This window comes from Panulirus ornatus, chromosome 65 (genome assembly GCF_036320965.1).
Source record: "Panulirus ornatus isolate Po-2019 chromosome 65, ASM3632096v1, whole genome shotgun sequence".
Lineage (NCBI taxonomy): Eukaryota > Metazoa > Arthropoda > Malacostraca > Decapoda > Palinuridae > Panulirus > Panulirus ornatus.
In genome coordinates, this window is record NC_092288.1 from 4,210,001 (window position 1) to 4,230,792 (window position 20,792).

The 20,792-nt window shown below is 47.1% G+C and overlaps 1 protein-coding gene across 7 annotated transcripts in view; it reads left to right on the plus strand.

The window, feature by feature from the left end:
* Positions 1–20,792, plus strand: part of LOC139746496 (nucleolysin TIAR-like) — a 1,460,715-nt gene that overhangs the window by 1,194,106 nt on the left and 245,817 nt on the right. For all 7 annotated transcript variants that reach the window (XM_071657791.1, XM_071657790.1, XM_071657786.1 and 4 more), the window contains one exon: positions 17,107–17,194. In XM_071657791.1, coding sequence (XP_071513892.1) covers positions 17,107–17,194 — 88 coding nt within the window. The remainder of the gene's footprint in view (positions 1–17,106; positions 17,195–20,792) is intronic.

Genomic DNA, 20,792 nt, shown 5'->3' on the forward strand with positions numbered 1-20,792 from the left:
GTGCGTACGCCTTACCCAAGGGGTAAATAGAATTAGCATTGAGGGAACTGGGGCATAATTCGTAGGGGTAAAATAGGTATGTAATAAGGAAATAAATAAGATTATAACAGGAGAGGTAGTTAGGTAATTAAGGTAAGGGAGGTAAGCCGGTGGGGTAAGTAGTTGGATGGGTAACAGGTAGAGGAGGATGAGTAGATTTGAATTAGAATGAAGTAGAGGTAGATTGGTAGGTTGGGCTGGGACTCACTGTATCGTGAGGGAGGAAGAGGGAAGGTAATCAAGAGGGAAGTGGAGGGAGGGGGGGGGAGATAATTGAAGGGAATGGGTTGTTATTTCAAGGAAGAAGGAGGAGTGAAGGACGAGAGGATCGCGTCAGGAGGGACGAAGATAAGGAAGAGCAGACAGGATGGTAGGAAGACAAGAATGATCCCTTGGGAAAGTAGAAGGTCCTTTCAGGAAGGGAGGAAGACAAGGAATGTCCCCCTGGGAGGGTAGGAAGACGAGGAAGATCCCTCAGGGAAGCTAGGAAGACAATATGGGTCCCAGGAAGATCCCCCTCAAGGAATGTAGGAAGATGAATTAAGGTGGAAAGACAAGGGAGGGAGGGGGATCTCCTTGACATGCAGGAAGACGTCCCCCTCTCCCTTCATGCTGCAGGTATGTCAGCGGACCATATCGTGCCTCCTGCAAGGGACGTCACGCAGGAGTCTCCTCCTCCTCCTCCTCCTCCTCCTCCTCCTCCTCCTCCTCCTGCTCGGCGTCTCGCCCCGGTAAGCAACATTACCATAACCATTTACACACAGCCCTCGTATCAATTTACATGATTAAATACCTGATGGAGAGTGAACCGCTCAGCAGGTAATTAGGACTGGGGCTGTCGCATTCGCGGCTCTCTCTCTCTCTCTCTCTCTCTCTCTCTCTCTCTCTCTCTCTCTCTCTCTCTCTCTCTCTCTCTCTCTCTCTCTCTTGCGGCATTCCTGCCATTTTTCTGCAAAAAAAAAAAGGCACTCTCCCTGAATAATGACGTGTGTGTGTGTAACACGCAGTAGGTACAAAGATGGAAGCTGTTACCCAAAGCAGTGTAGGCCCGTTGTAACCAGACTCCACACGTAATAAGATACCTTTGAATCGAGTCATTAAAGAAAATAGAACACATTCCAGGTAGACCGTCCGATCAAGAAGCAGTTCTATAAGCGAAGGCCAACGTGGTTTTCGAGCCTGGGAAAAAAAAATATATTTATATATACACAAGAATGTGTGGAAGTCGAGAACATTATCTCGGAAAGCAAAAATGGGTATGTTTGAAGGAATAGTGGTTCCAACAATGTTGTATGGTTGCGAGGCGTGGGCTATGGATAGAGTTGTGCGCAGGAGGATGGATGTGCTGGAAATGAGATGTTTGAGGACAATGTGTGGTGTGAGGTGGTTTGATCGAGTGAGTAACGTAAGGGTAAGAGAGATGTGTGGAAATAAAAAGAGCGTGGTTGAGAGAGCAGAAGAGGGTGTTTTGAAGTGGTTTGGGCACATGGAGAGAATGAGTGAGGAAAGATTGACCAAGAGGATATATGTGTCGGAGGTGGAGGGAACGAGGAGAAGAGGGAGACCAAATTGGAGGTGGAAAGATGGAGTGAAAAAGATTTTGTGTGATCGGGGCCTGAACATGCAGGAGGGTGAAAGGAGGGCAAGGAATAGAGTGAATTGGAGCGATGTGGTATACCGGGGTTGACGTGCTGTCAGTGGATTGAATCAAGGCATTGAAGCGTCTGGGGTAAACCATGGAAAGCTGTGTAGGTATGTATATTTGCGTGTGTGGACGTATGTATATACATGTGTATGGGGGGGGGGGGGTTGGGCCATTTCTTTCGTCTGTTTCCTTGCGCTACCTCGCAAACGCGGGAGACAGCGACAAAGTATAATAAAAAAAATAAAAAAAAAATACACAAGCCCAATTATCAGCTCATTACACTGCCATATGTGAAAGGCCAGGAAAACGAAGCAGTATTCAGTATGTGTTGGTAAAAACGAAGTAGTATTCAATATGTTTTAGTATTATCTGTACACCATTCATTGTCAGATAGCAGTAAACACGGGGGATCATATTAAAATAGATTGTCTATAACTTTCGGTCAATACGGCTTTGCGAAAGAAAAAGAAAAAAAACCTGCTTTTTTTTCGCCTTATTAGAAACTCAGAAATATGAATTGTGGGTTTTCTAACGGTACTGCTCCGTCTTAATAACGTCCTTAGGCCTTTAGAAAAAAAATGTTCGAAGAGACGAATATTTACGCTTCATCCTTTTTATCCGTTTCAGAATTTCATTGGATTTTGTAGTTAATGATGCGAGTGTAAAATTTATTATTCTTTGGAGCTGATAATGTGTGTGTGTTGTGTAATTCATTTAACCCTGAGAGGATAGTTCTGAAAAAACAAAAAAAAATGGTTTCAGTTGGTATGAAAAACTGAAATGTCTGAAATATAACCCTAAAGTAAGTGTATACGAACCTCTGTCAATGCCACGTACACTTTTTTCCTCACGCGAACTTATAAAAGTATACTCAGTTTGTGTGAGCCATTGTTGATTTTTGGACAAGGTGAGAAATTAATCCAAATTTTTTTTAGAGTTTTACAAATTTGTGGTGAGAAATTAATCCAAAGATTTTAAGGAGTTTTACAGATTAAAACAAACGGCCAGGTTCGCCTACCTTCAGTCCTTGTTTCGGCAACGGCAAAATGTGTATGATTCGTTGTTTGGTGCATAGAGGGCGCGAGGGTTAAGAATTTTTATTTTTAAGGGTATGGTTGTGTTCTGTGTTATCTCTTGTGGCAGTGATTAGCGTGATGATAACATATCTTCGGTGCCTCCCGTGTCCTGCAGACCAAGGCGGGAAGAAGGACGGACCACCACCGTCATTGCCACAGTCACACGCACGCTCTCGTCACAGGGCGAGAATTGGTTACGTCGCCCCCCACCCACCACCCCTCACCCTTTCCCCATGCCTTACTCCCCTCATCCCCCCTTCCCCTCCCCTCTCCCGCCGATCCAGGCAGCACCTCTCGCCCTCACATTTCGGACGATGGCATATTTTTTTTTTTTCCCCCCCTCTGGTTCCCTCGTCAAGTCTCCAGTTGTCATTGATATATAGCCCGTTATCTGCATACAAATTGCATAGGCTGCCCTGGTAATCCTCTGCTGGCTCATAGTGGCCAGGGATGGGCAGGGTGAGGGGATGGGGGTCGGTGGTTATTGGGAGGGGTAGGGTTGTTAGACCGGGGGGTAAAGGGGAGGTAGTTGAGGGAGGATGGGAGGAGATCGGGAGGTAGGAAGACGTAAGGGAGGAGGTGAGGAGATATAAGGTAGGGAGTGAGTTGTAAGGGAGAAATAAGTAAGGAGATGTAAGAGGGGAGTTTAGGGAGACGCATGAGAGAAGTTGAGGGTGATGTGAGGGAGGAGGTGGTCGGGATGTGAAGAGGGAGAGTGGGGTGGGGGGGGAGATCACAACAGGGTCGTAAACCCAGAGTTGTCGACTTTTTCGTCCTTTCATTTGGTCAACATTTACATCAAAAGCTGGGCCATTACTGTCACCATTGACGAGGCGACCTGAACCGTTCCTCCACGTTCCTCTACTCTGATATCCAAGGCGACCTGAACCGTTCCGCGTTCCTCTACTCTGATATCCAAGGCGACCTGAACCGTTCCGCGTTCCTCTACTCTGATATCCAAGGCGACCTGAACCGTTCCGCGTTCCTCTGCTCTATCTGTGGCGACCTGAACCGTTCCGCGTTCCTTTGCTCTATCTGAGGCGACCTGAGCCGTTCCTCCACGTTCCTACTCTCTGACATCCTTACACAAGTAATACTCCATCTATGTCATCCATATTCTCTCTCTCTCTCTCTCTCTCTCTCTCTCTCTCTCTCTCTCTCTCTCTCTCTCTCTCTCTCTCTCTCTCTCTCTTTCATGAAATTATTAAATGGTTTTACATTTCCTGTTTATGGGCGTGTTGCAACGGGCCAGGCCGGACCCCGGTAACCCGTGACAGAAGAGTTGCCGGAAAAATAGATGAAAAATTCATAGGTTTGTTTGATATATATATATATATATATATATATATATATATATATATATATATATATATATATATATATATTCGCAAGGAATCGCTCACAGACGAAAAATTTCTGGATGTGATGTCTGTTTCGTGGTTAGGTCTTAATTAAAGTATAGAAAGGGTTGAGGAGGAGTTAAGGAAGGAAGAAAGCACTCAGTCTAAGGGATTTTTAAAGGACGTGGAAAAACACCTGCCTCTCAAAAATGTTTCAGATGGTAGCTGTTGAGAGAGACATGAGGTAAAGAGTTCCAAAGCTTAGCCGTGTAAGGAAAGAAACAGACATCGCAACGCTAATCTTTCGTCTTTGTTTTTACCGTAGTCATTCTTCCCCCTTCCTCCATTTCCTTCTCATCATCCTCCATTACCCCTCTCCTCCTCCTCCTCGTCCGTATCTCTCTCTCTCTCTCTCTCTCTCTCTATATATATATATATATATATATATATATATATATATATATATATATATATATATATATATTATAATCTTGCATCGTTCCCGCTTCCCTCTCTTTATTCCTTTTTCGTATTTCCTCCCCTCCCCTTCCCTCAGCTCCCCCTTCGCCTATCGCTCCTCCCCCTCCCTCTGCGGGTCCACGCCCATTACCTCTGTATTACAGATTCATGTATTCTCAGCCATTTAGATTTTATTAATAAAAATGTGTGAGGGTCCTAATGTTATTTTTATGTACCCCTCCATCGTTGGTGGTCCCCGTGGCTGTGTTACGCTCTGATATAGTGGCATGTGCGTTGGTGGTCCTTTGCTGTGTTGTGTCCAGATGGTCATTGCTGTGTTATGTCCAGATGGTCATTGCTGTGTTATGTCCAGATGGTCATTGCTGTGTTATGTTCTGTCGTCCTTGCTTTGTTGTGTTGTGGGGATTCTTGCTCTGCTATGTTATCATGCTCCTTGCTATGATGTGTTGTGGTAGCCCTAGCCATGTTGTGATGTAGTGGCCCCCTTGCTGTGTTGCAGGGGGCACAACAGGGCTAGGAATGAGGTAGCTGGGTGTACAGTGAGGCACAGTGGACGAGGAGGAACAACATGACTTATCATAGCTTCCTCCACCTCCTGTGGTACCGTGTTCAAGCTCGTGTGTCCACACCACCACACCCCCATGTGTGTGTGTGTGTGTGTGGTGGTGCCACACTGTCACCACATCGCCACCTGCTTGCTCCCTCTCCTCCAGCACCATAATCACCACCACCACCACCACCACCACCACGATAACGGAGGAATACGCATATGCCCTGGTTAATTGAAATATACATACATGCATGAATGAATATTAAATGCTTACTTTCTTGAATACTTCAGTACCTTCCTGCATACTCCTGGATATATATATATATATATATATATATATATATATATATATATATATATATATATATATATATAAGAGACAGAGAGAAAGAATGGAGGAGAGAGAGGGAATATGAGACGACCTGATATCAGTCATCATGTTTCTGAATCAGCTGTGGACGATGTTGACGACGAACAGCTGTTAAAGAGACGCATCGCTCGCGTAACCAGAGAACAGTGAGAGGCTGGGGAAAAGATGGCTCGAGAGGATGATTGGAATACATGAAATGAACCGAGGAGACAGAGTGAATGGCGACAGTCTGCAGAGGTCCAGGGATGGCTTATTCGATCGCGGAGTACTGTTCAGGGCCCGGCCCCCACGAGTGTAGGACTCTCTCTCTCTCTCCCCGCACTGTCCAGTTAGGTAAGTTCTCACAAGGGAGAGGAGGAGGGAGGAGGAGGAGGAGGGCAAGTGTTATATCTGTCTTTAAGCAAGGAGACGGGAAAGATGCGCCGAACTACAACCTGGTCACCCGAACGAGGGCGGTCTGTTAAGATACTGGGGAAGATAACCAGAACACAAGTAGTGGACGAGTATTTCCAGAGTACAAAACTACCTAGAGAGAGAGAGAGAGAGAGAGAGAGAGAGAGAGAGAGAACGGATTCAGAGAAAGGAGATCATCTGTCGTAACGAACCTCCTCGGCTGCTTTGAGAGAGTGAGCTCCGTGTTATCGACAAGAGGCTGGGTGGACACTCGGTCCCTGAATTGCTAGAAAGCATTTGACGCTGGCTCACCCACATCGGAAGGTTGATCCGGCAGCTGGATCATCAGTTAGGAGTAAGTGGAGAGATAACTCCAACGGTAAGCGAATGATTTTAGCGGAAAAGGACTCTCATCAGGGGAGCCATCTCGAAATTTGCTGGGGTTTACCAGTGGCGTGCCGCAGGGGTCGATCCTGGGACTGTCGCTCTTCTTGATGATTGCAAATGACGCCAGGAGGAGTGGACTCTACCTGAATATGTTTGCAGATTATGTCAAGGTCACCGTGCTTAAAGAAGCACAAAGAGAGGAGGGCAACAGAGTTAGTATTAGAGTTAAGAGCTGAGTTACGGTAAGGGGCCAGATGGCTTTGGATTTACCCACTAGGTATGAGAAGAGAAGTGAATGACGTGACCACAAGTGTGCTGACGTCAGTAGTTCTTCGAAACATACGAAGAGCGACCACCAGAGGACATAACATGAAATTAGGCGAAAAGAACTTATTAGAAAAGATGAAAAGAAGTTCTCTTACAGGAGAGAGTGGCGGATGAATTGAATAAACTGAATGATGAAATCACGAATGTGTACAGCGTACAGAAGTTTAAGAAGTTGTTTGTTAGTCGAGAAAGTTGTAGAGATGGGGCCCCACGAGTGTAGAATTCCCTTCCCTTGACCATACAGATGGGTGAATTACACACACACACACACACACACACACACACACACACACTACCCTCTCCCCCTCCTCACTGGCCACCACTCCATACACTCTCTCATTAGCCCTCTGCCCTAAATTTATCGCCTGTGCCACGTCCTGTACATTAGCATTTTCTCTCACATGATTTATCTTTAGAAATGGCGAGGGCTGAGGTCCGCTTGTGTGACCCTCCCCTCCTTCCCCTCCCTTCCCTTCCTTCCTTCCTTCCTTCCTTCCTTCTTTCTTCCCTTCCCTCTTTTTCTCCTCTCCTCCCTTCTCACAGAAAGATGTATAGAGCTTCTCATATCCCTCCTTGGAACAGGAATATAGAGTTGTTCTTCAAGAGGGGAAAAGGGAAAGGTCAACAAAAAAAAAAAGGATATAGAGAAGGATGTGAGTGACATGACAGTGAGGGGAATTGTTACGAAGTGGACATGAATATGACGTGTCATGCAGATCGACAGGAGTGTCCTCAGACCTTAGCAGGGAGGGAGGAACGTAGCTGACTATGGGATGGGTTTTAATCCCTTTCAGCAGTACGTGGAAGGAGATCGAATTCCTTTATCATACTTAACCCGAAAATGTATAAGTGAATGATGGAGATGGAGATTTTGATTCGGTTGGAGTAGAAGTGGGTGGCTTAGATTTTGAAAGTGAACCGTAGACATTGGTCCGGTGAGCACGACGGCACGGCTCTTGAGCACGACGGTACGACCTTTGGGTACGATGGCCTGTCCTTTGATAAGAGCCTTCATATTCAGGTTAAAGGCCAATCCATCCTATTCACGGGTTACATACTATCGTGCTTAAAGGTCACGAACTGTCGTGGTCAGGGGTTGTACGTGCCGTCGTGCTCGTGGGTCACGTACCGCCGTGCTTGAGCGCCGTGCTCCCATGTTCAAGAGGTTGTTGATAAAGCCCAGCTCTGTGCGTCACACAAGGCAGTAAGGAAGTGCGTGATGGATGGGGCGGGGACGCAAGACGTGCGCGCCCTCACGGATCTCCATAAAAAAAAGGGGGAGGGGGGGAGGCCGTCCCCTTCTAGGGCATCTTGTCATCTCCCTGAGTGGCCAGGGGGCTGATGTAATAGAGACGACGTATTCCCCGCCTGGCGCGTCTGTCCCCTCCTCTCCCTCGGCCGCTCCTCTGGGTGATGTGCCCGAGAGAGGGGTAGCTCGCGTGTCCATCTCTTGGAAGATAGTGCGTATGTACGCGAGTCCGGTCTTCTGACGGCTGGGTGGGGGAGAGGGGATTATGTCTGCCGTGTCCTGGGCCGTGATGGTGGCGTGTTCGAATGTCCAGTCCCTCCGGCGATGGGCGTTGACGGGGGACCTTAGCGGTCAGGCCAAAAGGACATAACCACGGAAACCCCCCTGAAGAGTCGTACCGTCGTGCTCAAGGACCGTACCGTCGTGCTCAAGGACCGTACCGTCGTGCTCAAGGACCGTACCGTCGTGCTCAAAGAATAGAAATCAGTCTGGTTCATTCAGTGACAAGGAAAATGAATGATAAAAAAGTAGACAAAAAAAGAAGAAAACCTCCTAAAATCTCGTACATTTCCCATCCCAGCTCGAGGAAGAGAGAGAGGGAGAGAGGCGGGGTATCCTTCCTTAACACAAGTTTGTCGCAACATTCTCCAGTGGCTGTATCTCTGGTGTGTGTGTGTGTGTGTTGTGTCCTCGAGGGTGGCGCTGTCTTGCTTGGCTATTGTTTTCCACTTTGGTCGTTCGCACAGCTTCCAGCGTCCAGCGGAATCCCGAGGAGGACGGGTCATCGTTACCGCGTTACTCCCTCCCCCCTCCACACACACACACACACACACACACACACACACACACACACACACACACACACATACACACGAAGAAGAAGAAGAAACGAAGGAAAAAAGAAGACATTGTTTTAAGGATGTGGGCCAAATGAAGTGATCTGTATTCTGTGGCCTCAGAATCCAGTTTGTTCCCGGCTTAACAAATACTGTGGTGTAGTGGTGGTGACATGCTGCATGTGTGGGGGGTAGTGGACGAGAGAGAGGATTGGGGGGCAGGGGGGAAGAGCTGGCTCTCTCTCTCTCTCTCTCTCTCTCTCTCTCTCTCTCTCTCTCTCTCTCTCTCTCTCTCTCTCTCTCTCTCTCTCTGCATTATTTCGAGTCATATATATATATATATATATATATATATATATATATATATATATATATATATATATATATATATATATATATATGTATATATATATATATATATATATATATATATATATATATATATATATATATATATATATATATATACACACACTACGTAGCACAAGAGTTGGTGACGAAGTGCTTTTTTAGTATTTTTTTTTTTTTTTTGGAGGGGGTAGGTAGATTAATAAAAATCTTGTATGTTATTGGCTGTGTTTGTTGAGAGTGTATCATCCGTAGGAGGTCTGTCGTGTTGGCTTTGTGTCGAATCTTCTGTTTTGATTGTAGAAACGTGCGACCCGTTGCGGAGGTAAAGGAGACACATACAGTAGACCAGAAAGATGTTTTGTCAACATTTGACCCATCATTATTACCCGCTGTAGATTTTATTACTGGGACAGCTTCTACCGCTGCCTCTACTTCTGCTACTGTCGCCACCGACACGACAGTGATCAGGACCTACAACCACTACAGCCATACTTTATTTTTTTTATATCTTGGTCAGTAAGCACAGCTAACCTAACAACCCACATAGCCCCAGCCATTGGTTAGAGGAGGAGTTGGTTAAGAAGGAATGGTTGGTTGGCTTGGTACATGGTTGTTAGGGTTGGTTGATTGAGTTGGTCAGAAAGTAGAGGTTGGCTGGGTACATGGTGAGTTGTGAGGGCTGGTCGGATGAGCCATTGGAATAGGCGGGGGTTGGGGAGGATAAGAGGATAGGGAAGATAGTGGTAGTCAGAGGAATAGATGACTGGTTGCCAAGGACGAAGGGCTGGTAGCTTGTGTCTGTCGGGTGATTTTGGCTCTTATCATCATGTATGATACTATGGGGTCATTATTATTGCAGCTTGTACGCAAGCACACACACACACACACACACACACACACACACACACACACACACACACACACGTAGAGAGAGAGAGAGAGAGAGAGAGAGAGAGAGGAGCGTGCACACAGCTCATTAGTGTAAAGTGTACTTTAGAACGAAGGTTTTTTTTTTCTCTCTCTCACTACGCAGTGAATTCCCGAGTCACTGTCAGGTGGATTAGGATTCACCCCCCCCCCCCCCACCCTCACCCCACCTTCCCTTATCTTCATCTGTCCGTCTTATCGCCCTCGTCCCCTCACCCCCCCCCCCCCCCCCCGTCCCACGTCCGTACCGTCATCGTTGTGTCTTGGTACGCCCCCAGCGGTGGCGCCTGCCGTATTACACCTGGGTGTACGTACCCTCTTGCTCCACCACTGTACCTATGTCCGCGCCAGACCCTTGTGGAAGATGAGGATAAGCACCGCCATCATCACTATCATTATCTTTACCATCATCATCACTATTGTTATCTTTACCATCATCATCACCACTATCATTATCTTTACCATCATCACTATCATTATCTTTACCATCATCATCACTATCATGTATTTACCATTATCATCACTATCATGTATTTACCATCTTCATCACTATCATTACCTAATCCTCTGCTGTTCTTTCCTCCTCCTCCTCCTCCTCCTCATCCTCCTCCTCGGGCTGTCCTCACCGTCCTCATCAGTAAACCTGCACCACCAGGCGTAGCATCTGTCTTTCCCCCCCTCCCCCCCTGCTCCTCCTTGCATTATCCCCCCCTCCCCTCCTTCCCCCCCAGGCTTGTCGCGAGCATTACCGGAACAAGGTTATGCAAATCTTCCGCCTCCGCTTTTATCGCAAAATATGACAACGCGAACTCTGGGGAAATAACCATCCTACCGAGTAAAAGAAAGAGAAAAAAAAGAGGAAATACTTAGATCTGAAATCCAATCACCGCGAGGAAAGGTAGCGGGTTCGAACCCCGGCGCCGGCACCCTGCACGCCCACCAGTGAGTCTATGGGAATTCCTTACTTCTCCCTACTTCCTCCCACACCCTTCTCTCCCTCTCTTATACTCCCCTCCTTCCTTGTATTCTCTCTATGCCTCCTCTCTTCGTCTCCCCTATTCCCTCTCTCCTCCTCCTCTTCCTTTTTTCGCTTTATCTCTCTCCCCTCCCCCTTCCTTCTCTCCCTCCCATATCCTTTCTATCTTTACCCTTCCCGCCATATCCCCTCCCCACTATCCTTGGAGACGCGTATGGTAACCTCAGAAGACCTCCGAACTGACCTCCTCTTCCTCTTCGTACGTCCACACACACACACACACACACACACAGAGTGCAGCAGTAGGCGCGACGCACTCTACCACACATACACTCACGCACAGACTACATCCGTCACTCCCCCACCACACCATCCCCCCACACACTGTGCAGCGGTAGGCGCGACACACACACACGCACTGTCTGCTCAAATTCTGTTTCCCCAGTGTTACTCGAGGGAATCTGGGCCATTTTCACCTCTTATTGACACAATCTTGATATTCAGCAGGTTTGGCTAGTGGGCTTGGGGGGGGGGGGGGGAGAGTGGGAGGCGGTTCTTCCCCAGGGGGGAGAGAGAGAGAGAGCCTGGGGAGGGGGGAGAAGAGGAGCTACCCACAGGGAGAGAGATCCTGGAGGAGGAAGGGCATTCCCTAAGGGGATGGTGAAGGGCGGGTGAGCCTGGGGACGGAGCGCTCCCCATGGGGAGAGAGCCTTAGGGGAAGAACATGCACTCCCCTAATGGGAAACTGCAGGGGAGAAGCTCTCTGGGGGAAAGGACTTGACTCCCCATTTGGGGGCTGCAGGGAAGGAAGAAAAGCTGGGGAGAGAAGGAGAGGTGAAGGGGTGCTGGGAGAGGTGAGAAAGGGGAAAGTGGAACAGGGGGGGAGAGCAGGACGTAGATGGACGGGAGGCAGAATGTGGGAGGGGGATGGGAAAGGGGGCTGAGATAGGGAGGCGTTTGGATGGAAGGGGAGCCTATGATTCAGAAGGGGAGTGTGAATGTTGGGGGGAAATAAGAAAATGGGGGGGAAAAAAAACGGGAAGTCGCTTGACATTAAAAAATTTCGTTAAATTTTTTTGCGGTAGACGTTTTGATATGTCTTATGTATTCATAAAAATTCATCCTTTTTTTTGTTTTGATAGTTTTTTTTTTTTTTTTTTTCTAGATAATGCTGGCGTTAATTTTAGTATTGCCCTTTGACGAGGATATACAGTGGTATGGCGAGGTTGGCTCAAATTGCCCGTGAGGGATGGAAATCTGCTGTAAGAATTCCCAAAGTTTGTAAAAAAAAAAAAAAGTAAGATGAATTTTTCCCGGTAGGGCGAGGTAGAGTATTTTGGGAGGGCAAATGAGCGTATTTTTCGAGGGTAAATGGTGTAAATTTTTGCCATCATGGCGAAGTTCCGGGACGTGGCAATAGATGGCGTCTTGAAATTACAAATCAAAAATGTTTGTGAGAAAAAAAAAGTTTTTTTTTATAGGACTGGGGGGGAAAATGGTTTATATTTTGTTATAACTTCAGAAAAAAAAAAAATGCTGTTATTTTTTTCCCCCCCTCCGTCAGCTGCTTTGACTTTGAAGTGATTGACTTTGAAATAGACGCGTGATAGATTTGAAGGTCAAGTGTGTGATGAGTTTTTGTATGTTAAGGGGAGAAGGTTTTTCATTCGTGCTACCCCAGTCTCTCACCCTTGGTATATATAGTATTTATCTTGTATTTACTCGTAGGTATGTATCTGTATATACACATACACACCCCAGGCTTAGCTATGTACCCATGTATCGGCCAGCCCCGAGTGCAGGATGAAAACCTGGGGTTGGGCTGTGGGCCGACTTGCCGCGTTTCGTATTCGAACACAGCACCTTCTTAGAGGCGGTGCCCGTACTGTCTTACTGGTCAAAAATGCTGACCACCATACCACAGTGTGTGTGTGAGTGTGTGTGTTTTTGTGTGTGTGTGTGTGTGTGTGCGTGTGTATGTATGTGTGTGTGTGCGTTAGTCAAACAACGCGAGGTAACGAGCTTACAGATGGTCCCGGAACCATTTTGAAGGGAGGGGAAAAATTCGGGCATGATATAGATTTAGCACACTCGTTTGGTCCGATATGCTAATGACCTTAAACAAACAAACAAATACACAAGGGGGGACCGGTGACTTTAATCATACGAATAAACAAATGTGGGGATTATGTCGCACCCCTTCCTCCTCTGCCACCTCCCCCACTAAAGCCTTCTCTCCCCCTCCCCCCATGACGTGGACCATCCACCCCCATGATTCCCCAGGGGGAAGGGGGAATTTCTGCCCAGCATGCAACGGAGCGATCGCCGGGGATTCTGTGGTCAGACCTCTCTCATTACCTGGGGGGGTGTAGTCTAGACTCTCTCTCTCTCTCTCTCTCTCTCTCTCTCTCTCTCTCTCTCTCTCTCTATCTCTCTCTCTCTCTATCTATCTATCTATCTATCTATCTATCCATCCATCTCTCTGGCACATCCCTAAACACCCACACCTCCTCCAACACACTCACGGTATACTAGTCTGTGAGACTTGCCTTACACGCACTCTCCTAGACCACATACTTCTCCACGCACTCTAGACTTGTCCCCAGACTGTTGTAACACACCCTTAGGCACGCACTTGTAAATACACTCAGACGCTCACACTCCCCAAGGTTGTCATACACAGACACACAGACATATACTTTGTGACACCTTACTACTAACGCACTCGTAGGTAGGTAGCCATCCACGCACTTTTAGGCGCACAGAATCTAACACCTGGATTCCCCTCCACGCACTGTATAACAAACTCATCATACCAAGGCTGTGCACCACACACTTTACATGTATCCATAGGCCCTGCTGTCCCCAGCTTCCCTCCACAGACTCTTACAGCACCAAACAGACAGACAGACAGACTCTACCGTCACAGACTTTTTAACCGGGACGAAAAAGGGAATACGAGCCACGAAATTTCGAACCGTAGAAAAAGTGAGACGTGGTTGTAAACGAGACGTTGGTGATATATATATATATATATATATATATATATATATATATATATATATATATATATATATATATATAGGTGTGTGTGTCTTGCTTGAGTGTATCACGTTGCTGGCTGCTCCCCGCCACCACGCACGTAGCTGGTTGTCGACCGTGAATTCGTTCGGTTCTGTTCCGAAGCGTTTCGTCGAGACTTCTTTCGAAGCCTTCAGGGTTCACTCCGATGATTCTGATGTCGTTTTGGTAGAGACACTTCGCTGAGGGAGGCTGGGCGAGGAGGGAAGCGTGTGTAGCGTGATTTCTCCCCTCCTCCTCCTCCTCCTCCTCCTCCTCGGCGGCACCACGGCCTGGCCTGACGCCCGTCAGCACACATACAGGGCCGGATGGGCCCGCGTCAGCCCTACTGTTTTACTCATTAAATGTTTCCGGCTGCCGTACAGCTGACAGTGGCGCGAGGTTGGCTCCTTCCTGCCCCTCCCCTCCCCTCCCCTCCTCTCTCACACAGGCTCTCCGTCTCTCCCACCACCTCCCCTCCCAGCATCTCCCATCCTACCCTCCCTCTCATCCTAACCATACTCCTCTCCCACCATATCCCATTCTATATCATCTTCCGCTCGTCTCCCAACCACCCAACCTCTTTCACCCCTCTCCTTCCCTCTCCCATCACCCACCCACCCCCCTATCCCAGCCGCCCACCTCTCCCCACCGCCTCCCATCCAGGCCACACCTCTCCCATCTCATTACCTCCCCTCTCCCGTTTCTCGTATTCTCCATCCCACACAGTCGCCCTCGTGTGACAGCGAACGCCCCCCACCCCACCTCGCCCTTATCTCTCTCTCCCCCACCCTAGCGTCAGAATTAGGAGTTATGAACCCCAGTCCCATCTACGTCCTGGGGATAAAATGGCTTCAGGGGCTGGGTGAGAGGGAAGGAGGAGCAGCAGGGGGGAAGGAAGGAGGGAGAGAAAGAAGGAAGAGGAGACGAGACGAGGAGCGTAGAGGAATGGGAGGATTAAGGAAGGGAGGGTGGGTGGGAAAGGTAGGCAAGAAAGGGAAAGAGAGTGTGATGGGAAGGGGAGGGAGAGCGGCGCAGGTTAATGAGAGGAGTAGATGGAGTGTGAGTGCTAGATGATGAGGACGTCTGACGCTAAGTATGATGAGGGTGAAAATATCGAGAAGTATGAGGCACCTCACACTAGGCTTGGGGAGAGAGTGTGAGTGAGTGTGACACAGGGAGAGGCTCGATACACGTCGGGGAGATGATGGGGGGGATATATGCTAATGTCGCCACATACTTAACCCTGTGTTAGGCCGTGATAAAGCCAGCTATGTTTAGGCCTAAATGACTCCTAGCTGTTTTGAGCTGTGGTGAAGGTAGCTGTGCTGGGCTTTGATTATTTCATGCTGTGTTGAGCTGTGGTGAAGGTGGCTGTGATAGGCTCAGACGAGGCACAACAGTGTTGAGCTTTGTTAGGCCTAAATGGCGGCTAGCTGTGTTGGGCTTTGATATAAAACAGAAATGGACGACACTTTACCAACCAACCAACCTGCCAACACTGCTACACCACCACCACTACTACTACTACTACTTCTACCACCACCACCACTTCCACCACCGCCTCCACCACCACCTGCGCTGGAGGGTGGTAGAGAGGGGGGGCCTGGCTGGCTGGAGCCGCGGTTGTGGTGGGAGGGTGAAGGGTCGTCCAGAAGCCCTCTTGGTGGCCGACCTGGAAAACTGGAACCTGACACAAGGACCAGCTGGCTGCCCCTTGTGCTGCTCCTCCTACTACTGCTGTCCCTGCTGCTACTTTTGCTGTTCCTGTTGCTGTTCTTCCTGCTGCTGTCACCACCAAACATGTCCTCTTGGCGAGAAAAGGAAAAAGAATACGTATTTCTGAATTGCCTTTGAGACTCCTTCATCAGGGAACTGTCATTAGGGGAACGTAAGTGATTACCCCAGTAATCATCATCATCAGACAGACAGACAGCCTTATTTGAATAGTCTCCCTTGTGCAGTATATATTCTTTCGTCTGTTTCCTTGCGCTACCTCGCTAACGCGGGAGACAGCGACAAAGTATAATAAATATGAATAAATATATATATATATATATACATATATATATATATATATATATATATATATATATATATATATAGAGAGAGAGAGAGAGAGAGAGAGAGAGAGAGAGAGAGAGAGAGAGTCATCGTGTTCGTAGTACTGACGCAATCTAAACGTAACTTAATCCGACGTGTCGTATCTCGCTCCGGTACTTAATGTGCTGTGGCTGCACAGTGACGCAACGACTGGCATACCGTTATAACGTAATTTTCATCCAATTAGCGTAAATGAGACGCCGTTATCGTTGAGTCAGGAGAGAGGGTGCTGTGGCGACGGGGTGGATGGCGTGGGGGGTGTAGTGGATGCCGGGTTCGAATCCCAGACGGTATAAGCCTCCTGTATTATGTCACAGAGGTTAATGGATTTATCCCACCTCGAGGTGACTTTTAACCTTATTAAACCATCCTCATTTATTCTTTATCATCCTCTTGTATTGCCCCCAATTTTTTTTTTTCACTAATTAGTTCGTGTTCACCAGGTACATGTCATGAACAGTGAACAGACAACTGTCTGTGGGAATTTCTGTATCACTGTGCCTAATAATTTTATGTAATCTACTTATGTATTTTGCATTTGTATGTGTTTTTTTTTCGTACTCTTGGCTTTGTAATCCTCCAATTCCATGTTATACCTTGTAGAAACTAGTCATTCAAGTGTTGTTCTTCTGTTCTTTACGTTTGTGAATAACTGTTCTTGTGACGTAGAACTTTGTTGCGTTGTTACAGTAGTTTTTTGGCATCATTTTCAAGTGTTCTCTCAGTGTTTCACATGAAGTGTGTTCCATGTGTTTCACATGAAGTGTGTTCCATGTGTTTCTTTAGACCTAGGAGTGACTTCACTTCCCACAATTTAGTATTGTAGTGTCCATGACTCCATTGTTCTAGTGTTCTACTGACGTCTGTGAGTTCATTACCTTCGACTGAATCACCAGTGTGTGTTCTTCAAGTCATTCCCATGTGTTCTTTCCAAGTACTCCATGCAGACTAGGGGTGTTCAGTATGGACTGTTAATTTGTTCTTCCCTCTTTTGCAGAACACTTTCACATCTTCGTGGGCGACCTCAGTCCTGAGATAGAGACGCACACGCTGAGAGAGGCGTTCGCGCCCTTTGGAGAGATCTCGTGAGTACTAAACACATTTTTATACGCATTTTTTTTTTCATATACGCATGTTCTTATCTCTAGCTACTTATATATGTAGATACTCTTGCGGATGGTCAATGTAACACCTAAATGTTCCGGCTCCATTTATCTTGTGTATGATCAGTGTATTTTCTCCCTACTGTATTAGGTTAGGTATTCTCGAAGCTATTAATAATACGTCTATCCGGTGGCCAACATGACTGGTGTTGTGAGAACATAATAATTGTAATTTCAGTTTTTTTTTTTTCTTTTTCTTCTTATGTCATCTGTATTTGTGTGTGTGTATCTATCTACTCGGGGTCAGGAGGCCTACGTGTGGCCACGTGGTTAACACGTTGATGCCACCAACCGAAGTGTTTTATCAGTGGGTTTTGTTTTTGAAGTGTTTGTGAGTTACTGGTATTTTCAAGGAGAGGCGACTTCTGGGGGAAAATAAGCGGCCGTAGATGTGTGTGTGTGTGTGTGTGTGTGTGTGTGTGTGTGTGTGTGTGTGTGATACGAACTGCTTAATGTGTAGGGTCTTCAAAAGGCCCTAAAATGGTGTTCCATATCTTTTCTCTTACGCTGTTATATGAGGATAACCCCAAGCCTATACGTGTGATTCTCTCTCTCTCTCTCTCTCTCTCTCTCTCTCTCTCTCTCTCTCTCTCTCTCTCTCTCTCTCTCTCTCTCTCTCTCACACACACACACACACACACAGAGCACAGCATGGGATGGGAAGACGAGATAACATGCAAATGTCGCCTGGAGTTTTCTTAAGTTTTGCTGGGTGAAAAAGTTGTGTTGCGATGTGTACGAGATACGATGGGGGGAGGGGAGAGGGGTGGGGAGGGGTTTTAGGTGGGGGGAGGGGGAGTGAGTGGCTCTGGTGATGAAGGTACGGTGGAGGGGAAGGGGATTGTAGCGGGAGAGGGGAGTGGGAATTGGTCATGTCTCCACTCTTAACCCCTCTACCCCACCACACTCTCTGGTAACCCCTTTTAGTTCCGTCTCTGGCCGCTGGAGGTCAGGGTGTCTCCCTCTCTCTCTTTCTTTCTTTCTTTAATGGGAGGGTTTGAGGGAGGGGAAGGAGTGGTGGGACAGCGGGAAGGAATAGCTTGAAGAGGTGGAGTGGGCTGGAGTGTACGTACACAGGTGAATATGATGTAGGCTTTTCAGATTTTTGTTTTTTGTTTGTTTTTTTGTTTTTGTTTTACCGACCGTATTTTTGTTGCCTTATATATGTTATAACCCCCAGGCTGACTTGGGGGGATTTGATCTCTCTCTCTCTCTCTCTCTCTCTCTCTCTCTCTCTCTCTCTCTCTCTCTCTCTCTCTCTCTCTCTCTCTCTATCTATCTATCTATCTATCTATCTATCTATCTATCTATCTATCTATCTATTTTGAATTTGGTACCTCTTTTTACAATTACCATTTCTCTCCCTGTTGTGCCCCGCAAAGCAACCTCCTCCTTTCTTTTCCCTCCCTCACCCTTCTCCGTCCAGCGCCCCTCCCTCCACCACTGCCCACTCTTCCCCTTCCCTCCACCAGGAGAGAGGCCCCCCTAGTACCCTGGCCAGCTTTGATCTGTCTCCGTCAGTCGCTCGAACGGCGGCCCCGGCCGTACGTCCCGACCAGACGACGAGTGCTCTCTCTCTCTCTCTCTCTCTCTCTCTCTCTCTCTCTCTCTCTCTCTCTCTCTCTCTCTCTCTCTCTCTCTCGTGTGGAGGATGGGGGGAGGGGGTTGGGGGGTTACGTGTGGGTGAACCCTGGTGTAGTCATCTCCCCAGAGCTAGACGGTACGACCCTTGAGCACGACTGTACGCACGTACGACCCTCGGGTTCATACTGGCGTGACCTCACGTATGTGGAGGGTCAGGTCAAAGAAAGCCAGATTGTCATGCCTAAAGTGGGGGGGGGAGGGCGTAGAGTCGTGCTGGAGGGTCGTACCTTCGTGCTTAATGGTCGTTAAGTCGTGCTCAATGGTCGTTAAGTCGTGCTCAAGAAGGAATGTGGTCGTTCAGGTCACCTACCTCCGTTCCATAACGTGCCATAGTGTATTGACTTGTACTGTTCCTTGTTCTCCATCTGTCTTCCGTGTTCCTTTCCACGGTCCACTTGTCTTTGTCTTTCTCGTTCCATTTCATGCTCCAGCGTTATTTGGAAGTTTGTTTGTTATTTTCTCCATTGTTTTGGTGCTTCTTGTTCCATTCCATTTGTTGTCCTTGGCTCTTTTTATTGGTGTTTCTAGTTTCATTCCGTGTTCCGCAGTTCGTACGTGTTTTTGGAGTTCCATGTTCCTTTCCTTAGTGTGTTGTATTGAAGTTTCTTGTTCCATTCCATGTTTCACTGTTCGTACGTATTCTTCCAGTTCCGTGTTCCTTTTTTTTTGTTTTCCTTCTACTGGTGCATCTTGTCCCATTCCGTCTCCCGCTCTGAGTTCCATGGTCCTTGTCTTGATTCTGTGTTGCGGATTGCTTTGTTCCGTTCCCTGTTCCGGTATGGTGATTGTTTCGTATTCCCTTCCTTGATCCTCTGTGGCGCAGTTCTGTATTCTCTCCCTTGTTCCCGTGTTCAGGAATTCGGCGTTTCATTTCTTGATCTGGTACGCTGGTGGCTAGTGGTCCGTTCCTTGGTCCCATGTTGTGGAATTTTGTTTCATTATGGTTTGCGATATTGTGCTATTTTGTTCTTTTGTATGTTTTATTCGATTTCTTTTTTTTTGTTAGAATTAATGGTTTTTCGTTCTTTGTTCCATATCCCTTTGTGACTTGAGTTTCATGTTCCCATTTTCATCGTTTCGTGGGCTGATGTGTTCCGTTCCTTGCCCTGCCGAGGTGAAGTTTTGTTTGTATTGTCAGTGTTACGTGAGATCAACTTTCATCATTGGTTCTTATCTTCTCTTTATTTATACCTCTCTATGTTCGGTATATTTTGAATAACGTATATTATAGCATTTTCTTTAATCTGCCATAGTACATAAAGTTTTCTTTGATGTATAATACATAACGTTTTCGTTAATCTATAATACTTAACGTTTTCGTTAATCTATAATACTTAACGTTTTCTTTAATCATCTACAGTACATACCGTGTTTTTTTTTTTTTATATTCCTTCTTTTTTTTATTTGTTATCTTAAACTTCTTCGTATCATACCGAACGAAAAATTAAGCTTAAAGAAACCTTTGAAGATGCCCACAAAGGCGAAATGAAGCGATGGAAATCAAATAAATCTGTTAGAAGATGGAATGGTGTGGGCCTGATTGGCGATTCTTTTACCATGATGTGAGTGCAGGAGGGTCCAGACCAGACCCCCCCAGGCCATACCACACGGGTTTTTCGGGAGGGGTTTTGTGTCTTTCTTACGTTCCCCACATTCCTGAAGGAGGGGGGAAGGGAGGGGAAACCACAGGGAGGATGGTGAGGGGAGGGGGAATCGTAGGGAAGTTGGTGGGGGGGGGGTCACAGAACCACAGGGGGATGATGGGGAACCAGGAGGAAATGGCATAGGAAAATGGAGGTAAGAGAAGGACGGTGAAGGCCAAAGGGGGGACGGAAATATAGAGGGGGAACAGGCCCAGGGGGGATGAGACATCAGA